The sequence below is a fragment of the Lepisma saccharinum genome, chromosome 25 (genome assembly GCF_977018435.1).
Source record: "Lepisma saccharinum chromosome 25, izLepSacc3.1, whole genome shotgun sequence".
Taxonomy (NCBI): domain Eukaryota; kingdom Metazoa; phylum Arthropoda; class Insecta; order Zygentoma; family Lepismatidae; genus Lepisma; species Lepisma saccharinum.
In genome coordinates this window covers 33,090,209-33,104,495 of record NC_139253.1, presented here as the reverse complement: position 1 = coordinate 33,104,495, position 14,287 = coordinate 33,090,209, and the positions used below count along the sequence as shown (strand labels likewise).

Here is a 14,287-nt window from a genome sequence, read left to right as displayed (position 1 = left end):
ATCCTGTTGTATAACATATCCAAGGTAACAATTATTGTTTAATTGCTTAGAATACTTATAAAACATTGATTTCTTGGACACTTTAGGAGTAACTCTATAATTATGTTGGATTAGCTGAAACTTGACTTGATTCTTTAATTTTTAAATTTGCGTACGTCGTATACATTTAGCAGGACTATTGAAATGTCTCTGTGTTTCAGGATCCTAGAGAAGATTGCTATGAGGCTAAACTCCATGTTAAGGCAGTAGATCCGTCCGACTCTCGTAACTATTATCTGTCCGTAGAAAATGGCAAAGGAATAGACAGGCACGCCATACACTTAGCAGTTAAAGGTAAGCAGAATATAACTTCCTTACGTATCACTAGTCAGTAACTTAAAATTGTTATTCCTAATATAGTAGCCAGTCAGATGGAAGTGAGCGCTTTTCCAACATTTTCCCGCTAAGTAATGACTTTCGTGTCGCCCAACTCGTACAACCTGTTCCTACACGTCAGCTACTTCTTCTACTCGCGGTAAACGTGCAAGTTACAAAGTGAAAGATCCGGGTAGTAAGGAGGATGTGCAACACTGCCTCAGCTGAACTTTAATTACGTGCTTATTGATTGATTTGGTGTTTCAAGTCCACTTTATATACAGTAAGGCTAATCGGGACTGGACCTACAGTTTAAAGTGGGATCCGAACCACTATGTGCCTCAACCGGGTATCGAACCCGAGGCCACTTGATTACAAGGCAAAGACGCTACCACTGCGCCATCGGGGAGGCCCTTTTAATTGTGTGTTGTGGACCACGTTTCTCTTCTCCTGGAGCGTTTGTTTGCGGTACAGGTAAATGATGAAACCACTGCATCTCACATTCGCCTCTCAGCGATGCGTCAACTACACATCTTACAGATCATGCGTACAAGGTTAGCGAGGCGGACCATTGAGCCAAGGAGAGGATTGACTCATTTTCATTTGACTCATCCATTAGTAACTGGACCGTAGAAAGACCAGAAGTAAGTCCAAAAACGAAGAAAAACACATGGTCAAGAGGGATGTGGGAAGAAGTGGCTAGAATTTGGGACAAGTGGAGAAGAAAAAATGGTGGTAGGACAGAGTAAGATATTTATTTATTTAGTGAAATTTCCGGTACAGCAGAAGCCATTTTAAACCTGAAAGATTCAATACAGTAGACTAGTATTGAAAAAAAAAACTGATAACATATGAACTGAAGTTTATGATTGGTTCGAGATGTTGTTGAACTGATTCGGTAGGCTATGGAATAAGGAACGTTGAACGAGTGAGAGCCTGGGAGTTGCAGTGCGGAAAGTTTCCTTGCATCTGTTTTATGTCCAGGCATTCTGAGGGAAAGTTCGTTAAGTGGGATGCTACATAAGTTTTCATTAGATTTGTGAGATATTTATGTAACGACATTTGACAATTAATTAATATCAGTAGCTTAATTCAGATCATTCTGTGATTACTCGTGTACCGGAACCGCACATAAACTTCGTTGAAGGTACCATCGCAGTAATCAAGTGGGGAACCAAAGGGCTCTCAGGTTGGGCTGAACAATTGCCAGTGTGTCTCGGGATTAAGGCTGAGGACTTGGTGGAGGCTTAAATAAGATAATAAATGCAATTAGTGTAACTGTCAAGTCATTATGGCGCTCCGACAGGAATTGAATTTCCCTGCCGTTTCGAACTTCAATTGTTTTTCCCTTTGTTGCCCTCCCATACGCATTCCATCATCAAATTAACTTCTAGAATTCAAAGGGACGCTCCTTGTAAGACTGACGGAATTAGTTTCATTGCTGCACCTAGAAAATTCAATTTACGCCTGGTCTCTTTTCGCCCTGCTTCACTGCTATGTGAGAACACCTCTGTAATTGGATTGCCTACGAATACCCTCTCGCGCAGGAAGGATTATAGATTCTCGGATTTCACTGTTTGGGCTTAAACAAGGCTCTTCCGGCCGGATGCGTATGTTGCTTCCGCATTGTTTCAGGGAAGTCGATCTAATACCTTCTGCTTTGCGAATCAGCTTCCCATATCAACAAGGGAAGGATATTCGTTGTTCAGAAGAGTCTCGCTCTCTGGCATTAATTTAATGTTGTGTGTTCTGTTTCGCTAAGTCCTATAAAAATACACGAAGATGTCCTATATTTGCCTGGTCCATGAAACGAGAAATATTTTATTTTCGCACCACTATCGAGCGCGCCAAGTAAAGAGCCAATCAAGAGGCACCACTGAATCTTTTGAATTTGAATTAAAACTTTTTGGGTGCGTCAGCACTGAGGCTATTTTGCACCCGTCACACTGTACGGGATCCAGCCCCTTATCATAACAAAAACAAAAGCGTGTCTCAAAACTAAAATGTCCTTACCTTGGTTAAAAGCTGAGGCTGAAAAGGGCGCTCAGCACAAACAACAGCGCAGGACGACACAGAATTATACTGGCCATGGGGCCAGTCGCCAGAGCCTCGTTAGTCTGCAGTCAGGGTGTACTACGTGGAAGTGAGGTTGACTATTGGGTGCACTACGTGGAAGGAGTACCTCTTACACCCCACACCACTGAATCTGATTGGATGTTAATACCTTATATAATAGTTAAGCTCGGTCGGTTTTTTTAGAACTAAATTACAATATTTAGAACTAATTTGTAGCACTTAGAACTAACTCAACCCCTTTTATATGAATAATTTATAAACTTTATAATTATACAAATATATTAATTAATGTTTAATGTATAAAAATATGTAAATTCGTCATGTAAAAAAGAGTTGATTTAGTTCTAACTTTTAAAAATTAGTTATAAATATTGTAATTTAGTTCTAAATACTAAACATCCAACCGAGCTAAACTATAGAGCGTTCGAAAAGTCCCCGCATTCAAAGTTTGAGAATTTTTTGCTTATAATTTATTGAACTTGTCAACGTAATGAATACATGCATTTGTTAACTATATATCGTAAAATGAGCGTGGTTCATCACCACACATAGCACCAACTCAGGGTGCCTCGACATTACCTTTATGGCACCGGGATCGAACCTTGAGTTGCGTTACTTCCCAACAAGTAGCTTAGGCTTCCGTACAGCATGCGAAGGATGTAAAATTAACATAATTTAAACAAACACTGAAATTAAAGGTGGCACACACAATTTGATGTTAATACCTTCACGACTGAACCGGCACGTTAATGATTAATGAAAAGGGATTACCTGTCTCGTCCAGTAGATGTCATCAAATAGGTGTTCCTTAGCCTCGTATGCACAGAAAGTACTTTTAACTCATTGTCGATAAGTTTACTCCAAATGACATCTCCCTGGTCTCTAAATCGTTCGAGTCCAATAACTGAGTGTTCTCCTGAACTTTGACCAACAGACTCACACCCAAGTTGGTTCCAAGATCACCCCTTTCTTTCCAGATCCGAAAACTCAACTCCATTCTCTCGATCTCCAAAATAACAACTGCGCTCTCTCCCAAAAAGCACAACCTCTTAACCTCTCCTCCTGCTCCAAGCATTCGTTCATTTTCCTCACTTAACTCCTGGCACAATACCTCCTACATTTTCTACCAGCTGCAGAGTGACTGAATTACTCAGGAATGCTAAGGATGATACGATATCTTGAAATACACAAAATATAATTTGTGAATTAAATGCGACTAATACTGCAATATCTGAGGATGGTAACGCACTGACAAGACGGCAAATCACTTTCCGCGCGTTGAAATACACACAAAGAATATTGAAACTAAATTTGAAACAATCATCGATTTGTAGTTTTGCCTTCTGCCGGGTCGTCGGGAAATAAACTTCTCCATTTCTCCACACAACTTTCATATGACATACTCAAAATATGCTTCCAACATAGCGATTCGCTTTGTGCGCGTAAAGCTTAACACCCACTGAGAAGCGGAGCAACAGGCGCGTTTTCGGCGTATCAGTGGGCGATAACCTTTAAGATAACTTGCAGACTTCTGGCATGGAAATTCCCGCTTCGGTTCTGCACGTTTCCCTGTAGTGGGCGTTACACCATTTGATTTCAATACAAGCAGACAACAGAAGTTCTGTTGCTTTTTGTCGCTGCCTTTCTTCGCGTCTAAGTGGACGATGTGCTTAAAAGGCATTGTTCACAAACTATGATTGTACGTCTTACGCCGACGACTCTAACAACTGCACTTCTGTAAATAACGGGTGTCCCACTTGAAGGTAGCCCCGCAAAAAATCATGTCATTGCGTAAATATTTGATCGTTTCCGATGAAATTTTGAAAGAGAGTAATGCATTCCATGAAAAAGGTGATGCGCAACACTGTACACCGTAGCCGTTCAGGAAGAGCGGCAGCTAACAAGTTTCGGGAGTCGCTGTTGGCACCGTGTTTTCAGTGAACTGTTTCGAGAGTTCGTGAATGCGTTGGATGATCAGGAATTGACACTCGGTTGGCACCAACAAGATGGAGCAACATGCCACACTTCTCGAGTGAGCATGGCTGAGGTTCAATCCCTGACAGTCATTTCAAGAGAATTATGGCCTCACGGGTCACCGGATTTGCCCCCACCAGACTTTTACCTGTGGGGTCAGCTGAAAGGCAAGGTCTATCGGGACAAACCACGCACCCTCCGTGAGTTACGGGAGAACATCCGCCGTGAAATCCAGGCAGTGACACCCGACGTTCTGGCAGACACGTTCACAAACTTGGAACATCGTGTTCAAAAGTGTTTAGACACTAGGGAAGGACATTTCCAGCACCTCGTGTGATTTCATTTATTTTCTCGCATATACAGTATATCAGGTATGAATTTTGTTTCATTTGCTCTTCATCTACCCTTTTTACACAACAATTTCTGGGGCTACCTTCGAGTAGGACACCCTGTATAACATAAACTCGTTCTTCAAGGTCATACCAATCCCTCATTGCAGGTTTGCCAACTCATACAAATGAATACCTTAGTAGCTTGTTTTTAAAGTATGAGTGCGAGGACTACTCGAACGCCCTGTATTATACAAGCTACTAAAGCTCTCGCCACGAAAACAGTCCAGTCAAGGTCGGAGCTTCCCCTTGCCTCCTCCACACCCCTGGCCCTCCAGGGTTGCCACACTACTTCTAAGCTGCACAGTCGACACTTCGCGCGTTTACCTATGCAGTTGATTTTGTCGGTGAAATTGTTGCTTATTGGCAACACTGTAGATGGGTGGCGTGACCTTGACTGGACTGTTTTCGTGGCGAGAGATTTAATGTTAGTCACCCAATATCGTCAAAATTTTGGCGGGAAAACACGATATTCGTATCTAAGGCATTTTTTGTAGTATTTCTCGTTATACTTGTTAATAAAAGAAGAGAGTTTCTTGGTCTCTTTCTATTGCAGTTATTTAACGTCACTTTTACCTCTCTAGGTTAAACAATGCATTCGAAAGTGTCGACCTTTTTCTGCCTCTTGAGTTTAACCTCAATGATGAAGTTGAAATTATAGAATGCACAATCTCAGTGAGGTGCCCATTTGCAGGCCAGGATTTGAACCCACAACTTCCGGATGTGAGATCGTGAGTCGATAACCGGTGGAGGTACATAGTGGTTCGGATCCTACTTGCAGCTGTAGATCCAGTCCCGATTAGTCTTACAGTGCTTAAAGTAAACTTAAATCACCAATTCGTCTGATTCTGAATGTTTACTTATTTTTGTTTTATCCTATTTCTTTTTATCTCCGACTATTCAATCCCTTCCTCCAGTGTGGTAAATAAATGTTTACACTCTAGCTTGAGTGTATTATTTTCTACGAAATACGAACTGAAATAAGAAACAATATGAATTTCATCAGAAAGTCTATAAATTAAAGAACGAGACAATTGAGTCAACAATCATACGAATGAATGTGCAACATAGTGAAAGTAGATTCAAATGTAACAGTATGAAGGTATTTGAACGTTTATTGTTAACTGGCTGTCTCCAAAATTAACTGTTTCACATTTAACTCTTATTGAATTAGTCCTGCATGGAGCCACTTTCGATTGCTCGAAATCGATCGGGTCCCCACTCGTATCGCACTCGTAGTGGAATGATTGGCAAGTGATGTCGCCACGCGCAAGGTAGTAGCATATCAGAGCCCCTAATAAGCATCGGTGTCAACCGAAAATCCACACATGGAAGGAAACTACTCTGTGCAATTGATATCTCTTCTCTCTATATATAAAAATGAATGTACGTATGTCTGTATGTATGTGTTTTGTTCCAGCATAACTCTCGAACGCCTGGAGCGATTTCATCCAAACTTGGAACACGTATCACTTGCAATCTCGAAAGAAATACTGTGCGGGTAAGACACCCCTGGCACCCCTAGGGGTGGAGGTGGGATGGCGTGACATGTAGAAATAATCGAAAACGACCGATCTAATATCGGTGATGTGTGGAATCAATAGTTTTAGGGGTCGCTAAGATGAATAATGACACTCCAAATGCCGTTCCACTTCAAGTCCATCACCTATCGGGATGGGGGCGAGAGGGGGTGAACATTAAAATGTCAAAAATGACCAAGATTAGTGTCGAATCCATAGTTTTTGGAGTCGCTAAGTTAAATGGTGGCATTCACGATGACCAAACTTGGTACACATATGACTTGGAATCTGGAAAGGTATACTGTGGGGGTAAGACACCCCTGGAACCCCTAGGGGTGGGGTGGGGAAGGGTGACATGTAAAAATAATCGAAAACTACCGACATTAGTGTGGAATCCACAGATTTCGGTGTCACTTCGATGATTTAGTGACTCTTCCAATGCCGTTCAACTTCAAGACACCCCTGGAACCCCTAAGGGTGGGGTGGAAGGTAGTGCATGTAAAAATAATCAAAAACGACCGTAATTAGTGTGGAATCTATAGTTTTCGGGGTCGCTAAGATGAATAGGGACACTCCTAAAGCCGTTCTACTCCAAGACACCCCTGGCATACCTAGGGGTGGGGATGGGAAGGGGGTGACATGTAAAACGACCGACATTAGTGCGGAATACATAGCTTTTGGGGCGCTAAGGTGAATAGTGACACTTCGAATTCCATTCAACTCCTACACGCCTGGCATACGTAGGGCTGGGGTTGGAAAGAGTGACGTAAAAATAATAAAAAACGACCGATATTAGTGTGGATCCATAGTTTTCGGGGTCGCTAAGGTGAATACTGACGCTCCCAATGCCGTTGAACTCCAAGATACCCCTGGCACCCCTGGGGCTGAGAGTGGGAAGGAGTGACATATAAAACGACCGATATTAGTGTGGAATCCATGGTTTGCGGGGTCGCTAAGATAAATAGTTACACTCCCAATGCCGTTCAATTTATTTATTCTTGCTCTTGGAGGTGGAACTAAAAATGTTCATAAATTGTTGTTATATTTATATTATAGTGAATTTGCAAAAGATATTACTTTATAATTTGTATACTGTACTCATAATTTTAAATCCCTGTAAATAAAATTAGTTACATTTTACGCTATAGTTAGAATTCATTAAACACCCGGGCAACGCCGGGTAATCAGCTAGTTCTAAATAATATGTCCGTACATTACTAAGTAAGACTTATACTATACAATATACTATATGCGAATATGCAGTATCTAAAAACCGAACTCTACATTGAACCCATGGATTCACATGCTGACAGACCCGTCTAAGCAATTCAAAATATTGTATCACAGTGCAACAAACACCTATACATCATTACTCGCTACGGAAGCTGTGATGTCATAAAATGCAGTAATAACATACAATCGAACATCATTTTAAATGATAATAATTGTAGAAACATGACTTTGTTCACAAGTTTTAATTTCACTGCATCTGTCACTTCACGATCCCTATTTGAGAACCACAGATAAATGTCGGTTGTACGTGGTACTACCTGGCTTCAAGAGTATACTGCTCATTTTGCCTGGCGAGCGAAGAGCTCTCAATTCTGTACGCTGTCTAGCGTCGTCCGTGCGAACTATTCGGCGCTCGAGCGAAAGCCTCTCGCTTAAGCACACTACTATTTATTAAATATTGTAACAGTCATTACATGTTTTATTTGGGGATGTTGAAACATAAACATTTGTGAATTGTGACGAAACATTCAATAATTGAAGCTTGTCATGAGAGCAATTTATGCACTCGAAACGTTGGAAGCTAACGTCGAATTAACCTCTCTGGTAACTCAATACTTGTTCGAATCACGTTGCCAAGAAAGCTACAATTCCTAATTGAAGACGTTTTCACTGCAAGTATAGTGTTTTGTCATTAGTTCAACATTGAATTTATATATCGAATAGTAACCAATTATATCCTTGAACTTGTTTTTTTATATCTCCATTATCTTTATCATTGAGTGTATTGTATAATTGTATCAGATAAGTTTAATATAATTATTATGAATGAGTACAATTCCAGAGGTAATAATAATATTTATGTAAGTGTAAACCAAGTTGTGATTACAGAAAACATTTTAAATTTCGGTAAGATTTCATGCATGAGATTACAAATATACTCAGCCTGTGTTAAATACATTATCACACTGCAGTTTATAGAATTCTGTAATTGGGCATCTGCCTGTTGTGTTCTTAAACAGATAACGTTAGGACTAGCATTTTACCATGAAATATAAAACTATGTTAATAGCAGAAATACCGACACCACTCTCACTTATAAATCACCTAGAGAACACCACGTTCTTAATCTATACCATACTTTGTCCGCAAAAAAATATGCACATGTGCATATCTTACTTTTCGGTGAAGTTATAGAAAGCACGAGCGTGGCCGGTAGAAACCGGCGCTTGAAAACTCAATCAAAGCAATTAACAAGTTGAAGGTCTTCCTGCCTCCGAAATTGCACTGAGGGCGGTTTTCTTTTAGGACCAAGATCCTTTGCACCCTCCTACGGCGACCTGTAAACTGGAAACTAGGCTAATTGCATGTCGCTGACTTTTGAAAGGAGTTGTGCAAACTTTGAAAGCAGAAATTGCCCAAACGCTTAGCTTATTTTCCTATACCTCTTCGAAACAGCATAACAAGATCGGCCGGTTAAATCTAATTTTATCAAAAATTTACCTTCTCAGCACTAACCGTTCTTGATGAAGCCAGGTTTCATAAATTTATGCTCGGAACTCTATGTATAGTAATTATGTTCAGAACTTATATTAACAAAGGACACTTTGTTTAAACTTCCCTCAACACACTCGTTTTTTAATTGAATGGGGTTATCCTAAAAAAAGAAAAAAAGAAGGGAAAAAACCAGTGTCCATTATGTACCAGTAGCTTGACAACGAGTCCTCCTCGTCCCCCACCTCTTATTCTTATCAGTATCGTCAGATTTTATGTCGTTACTCTTTCAATATCGTCAGATCATATGTCGTTACTCTTTCAGTATCGTCAGATTGTATGTCGTTACTCTTTCAGTATCGTCAGATTTTATGTCGTTACTCTTTCAGTATCGTCAGATTTTATGTCGTTACTCTATCAGTATCGTCAGATTTTATGTCTTCACTCTTTCAGTATCGTCAGATTTTATGTCTTCACTCTTTCAGTATCGTCAGATTTTATGTATTCACTCTTTCAGTATCGTCAGATTATATGTCGTTACTCTTTCAGTATCGTCAGATTTTATGTCGTTACTCTTTCAGTATCGTCAGATTTTATGTCGTTACTCTTTCAGTATCGTCAGATTTTATGTCGTTACTCTTTCAGTATCTTCAGATTTTATGTCTTCACTCTTGCAGTATCGTCAGATTTTATGTCGTTACTCTTTCAGTATCGTCAGATTTTATGTCTTCACTCTTTCAGTATCGTCAGATTATATGTCGTTACTCTTTCAGTATCGTCAGATTTTATGTCGTTACTCTTTCCGTATCGTCAGATTTTATGTCGTTACTGTTTCAGTATCGTCAGATTTTATGTCGTTACTCTTTCAGTATCGTCAGATTTTATGTCGTTACTCTTTCAGTATAGTCAGATTTTATGTCTTCACTCTTTCAGTATCGTCAGATTTTATGTCGTTACTCTTTCAGTATCGTCAGATTTTATGTTGTTACTCTTTCAGTATCGTCAGATTTTATGTTGTTACTCTTTCAGTATCGTCAGATTTTATGTCGGTGCTCTTTCAGTATCGTCAGATTTTATGTCGTTACTCTTTCAGTATCGTCAGATTTTATGTCGGTACTCTTTCAGTATCGTCAGATTTTATGTCGTTACTCTTTCAGTATCGTCAGATTTTATGTTTTCACTCTTTCAGTATCGTCAGATTTTACGTTTTCACTCTTTCAGTATCGTCAGATTTTATGTCGTTACTCTATCAGTATCGTCAGATTTTATGTCGTTACTCTTTCAGTATCGTCAGATTTTATGTCGTTACTCTTTCAGTATCGTCAGATTTTATGTCGTTAGTCCTTCACTATCGTCAGATTTTATGTCGTTAGTCCTTCAGTATCGTCAGATTTTATGTCGTTACTCTTTCAGTATCGTCAGATTTTATGTCGTTACTCTATCAGTATCGTCAGATTTTATGTCGTTACTCTATCAGTATCGTCAGATTTTATGTCGTTACTCTATCAGTATCGTCAGATTTTATGTCTTCACTCTTTCAGTATCGTCAGATTTTATGTCTTCACTCTTTCAGTATCGTCAAATTTTATGTCTTCACTCTTTTAGTATCGTCAGATTATATGTCGGTACTCTTTCAGTATCGTCAAATTTTATGTCTTCACTCTTTCAGTATCGTCAGATTTTATGTTTTCACTCTTTCAGTATCGTCAGATTTTATGTCGTTACTCTATCAGTATCGTAGATTTTATGTCGTTACTCTTTCAGTATCGTCAGATTTTATGTCGTTAGTCCTTCAGTATCGTCAGATTTTATGTCGTTACTCTTTCAGTATCGTCAGATTTTATGTCTTCACTCTTTCAGTATCGTCAGATTTTATGTCGTTACTCTTTCCGTATCGTCAGATTTTATGTCGTTACTGTTTCAGTATCGTCAGATTTTATGTCGTTTCTCTTTCAGTATCGTCAGATTTTATGTCGTTACTCTTTCAGTATAGTCAGATTTTATGTCTTCACTCTTTCAGTATCGTCAGATTTTATGTCGTTACTCTTTCAGTATCGTCAGATTTTATGTCGTTACTCTTTCAGTATCGTCAGATTTTATGTCGTTACTCTTTCAGTATCGTCAGATTTTATGTCGGTGCTCTTTCAGTATCGTCAGATTTTATGTCGTTACTCTTTCAGTATCGTCAGATTTTATGTCGGTACTCTTTCAGTATCGTCAGATTTTATGTCGTTACTCTTTCAGTATCGTCAGATTTTTTGTTTTCACTCTTTCAGTATCGTCAGATTTTATGTTTTCACTCTTTCAGTATCGTCAGATTTTATGTCGTTACTCTATCAGTATCGTCAGATTTTATGTCGTTACTCTTTCAGTATCGTCAGATTTTATGTCGTTACTCTATCAGTATCGTCAGATTTTATGTCGTTACTCTATCAGTATCGTCAGATTTTATGTCTTCACTCTTTCAGTATCGTCAGATTTTATGTCTTCACTCTTTCAGTATCGTCAGATTTTATGTCTTCACTCTTTTAGTATCGTCAGATTATATGTCGGTACTCTTTCAGTATCGTCAGATTTTATGTCGTTACTCTTTCAGTATCGTCAGATTTTATGTCGTTACTCTATCAGTATCGTCAGATTTTATGTCGTTACTCTATCAGTATCGTCAGATTTTATGTCGTTACTCTATCAGTATCGTCAGATTTTATGTCTTCACTCTTTTAGTATCGTCAGATTTTATGTCTTCACTCTTTCAGTATCGTCAAATTTTATGTCTTCACTCTTTTAGTATCGTCAGATTATATGTCGGTACTCTTTCAGTATCGTCAAATTTTATGTCTTCACTCTTTCAGTATCGTCAGATTTTATGTTTTCACTCTTTCAGTATCGTCAGATTTTATGTCGTTACTCTTTCAGTATCGTCAGATTTTATGTCGTTAGTCCTTCAGTATCGTCAGATTTTATGTCGTTACTCTTTCAGTATCGTCAGATTTTATGTCTTCACTCTTTCAGTATCGTCAGATTTTATGTCGTTACTCTTTCCGTATCGTCAGATTTTATGTCGTTACTGTTTCAGTATCGTCAGATTTTATGTCGTTACTCTTTCAGTATCGTCAGATTTTATGTCGTTACTCTTTCAGTATAGTCAGATTTTATGTCTTCACTCTTTCAGTATCGTCAGATTTTATGTCGTTACTCTTTCAGTATCGTCAGATTTTATGTTGTTACTCTTTCAGTATCGTCAGATTTTATGTCGTTACTCTTTCAGTATCGTCAGATTTTATGTCGGTGCTCTTTCAGTATCGTCAGATTTTATGTCGTTACTCTTTCAGTATCGTCAGATTTTATGTCGGTACTCTTTCAGTATCGTCAGATTTTATGTCGTTACTCTTTCAGTATCGTCAGATTTTATGTTTTCACTCTTTCAGTATCGTCAGATTTTATGTTTTCACTCTTTCAGTATCGTCAGATTTTATGTCGTTACTCTATCAGTATCGTCAGATTTTATGTCGTTACTCTTTCAGTATCGTCAGATTTTATGTCGTTACTCTATCAGTATCGTCAGATTTTATGTCGTTACTCTTTCAGTATCGTCAGATTTTATGTCGTTACTCTATCAGTATCGTCAGATTTTATGTCGTTACTCTATCAGTATCGTCAGATTTTATGTCTTCACTCTTTCAGTATCGTCAGATTTTATGTCTTCACTCTTTCAGTATCGTCAGATTTTATGTCTTCACTCTTTTAGTATCGTCAGATTATATGTCGGTACTCTTTCAGTATCGTCAGATTTTATGTCGTTACTTTTTCAGTATAGTCAGATTTTATGTCGTTACTCTTTCAGTATAGTCAGATTTTATGTCGTTACTCTTTCAGTATCGTCAGATTTTATGTCTTCACTCTTTCAGTATCGTCAGCTTTATGTCGTTACTCTTTCAGTGTCGTCAGTTTTTATGTCGTCACTCTTTCATTATCGTCAGATTTTATATCGTTACTCTTTGAGTATCGTCAGATTTTTTATCGACTCTGTATATGGTAAACATAGTTCATTAACGCTCTGTTAATGATGTGCGAAAATACACTATAATTATTCATTTACTTCCTTGTATCTATTGTGCATAAAAATTAATGTGTTTTAAGGTGTCCATCTCACTATGAATGACTGCAAGAACTGAGTCAAAGAGAGGGAGGAGAGATTATGATATGAGAACAACAACCCAATTTTTTTCACTTTTGTTTGCGTTCGAAGCAGACTCCCAGTAACTATCCCAATAAAAATCCATTGTTCTTGACTGTTTTCTACACTATTTAACCCGTTTATTTATCTTCCCCTTCTGATTGCAAGCAGTTCCATCGTTGTACAATCGTAACTTCCCCGAAAGCTCAAATATTGACATTTCCCGGAGTTCTCCTCCGGACACGTCCCTCTAGAAGCCGCCATTCCATGTCCAACTTCGGAGCTTTTAAAACTCATTGCGAAGTTCCCCCTGCCTCGTCCCGACATTTCGGAGACAGGGGAAGAAAGGGCGTCTGCAACATGTTACAGTCATGGTTGGAGTTCGGGAGGAAATAAACTGTGGCTTGTCGTCCGCTCTCAGATTGATTACAGGAATGGTCCGGTTTTATGGCTCAAATGAGAATATCCTCAAGATTCTTGCAAGTGGACGTCATTTCCTGCCGAGTTTTACTTCAAATTTTCTTACTTCTAAGAGCTTTTGTAGCGAAATTCAATCTTGTCACTGGTACGTTCCGTGTGCACATACAAAATAAATTCACTTTAAAATATAAGGATTACGCATATAAAAAAACTGATAAATTCTACAAAATGCAAGGAATGTATTCGATACATGTTGCATGCTAAGAAAATATTCGCTGAATTTTTGTTTTTTGGCATCTATCATAATGTTATTTCATCGTTGTGGCACTGAACTTACATAATTATTCACCGATATGTCATTATCAACTGCAATAATATTGTATTATTCTTATCAAAAATGAATCTATCAATTATTATTTTATGTTCAATTTATGCTCAGATAGCCTAATCAGGACTGGACCTACCGTTTAACGTGGGATCCGAATATGTCCAAGGCGGGACCCCAAGGCGACTGCGTTACCACTATACCATCGGGGTGCCCCTGTATGTGTACATATATATTTTAACGGGTATTTTTTACAACACCTTCCGCTAATAAGATGCTACAACCAGTTATGTTCACCCCCAACGTAACACAAAATGTAATTACGCGT

General features: G+C 38.7%; 1 protein-coding gene across 4 annotated transcripts in view; it reads left to right on the top strand.

Annotated features, from left to right (window-relative positions):
- Positions 1-14,287, top strand: part of LOC145978504 (synaptogenesis protein syg-1) — a 794,118-nt gene that overhangs the window by 705,044 nt on the left and 74,787 nt on the right. For all 4 annotated transcript variants that reach the window (XM_083111126.1, XM_083111125.1, XM_083111124.1 and 1 more), the window contains exon 9: positions 201-333. In XM_083111126.1, the coding sequence (XP_082967252.1) occupies positions 201-333 (133 nt within the window). The remainder of the gene's footprint in view (positions 1-200; positions 334-14,287) is intronic.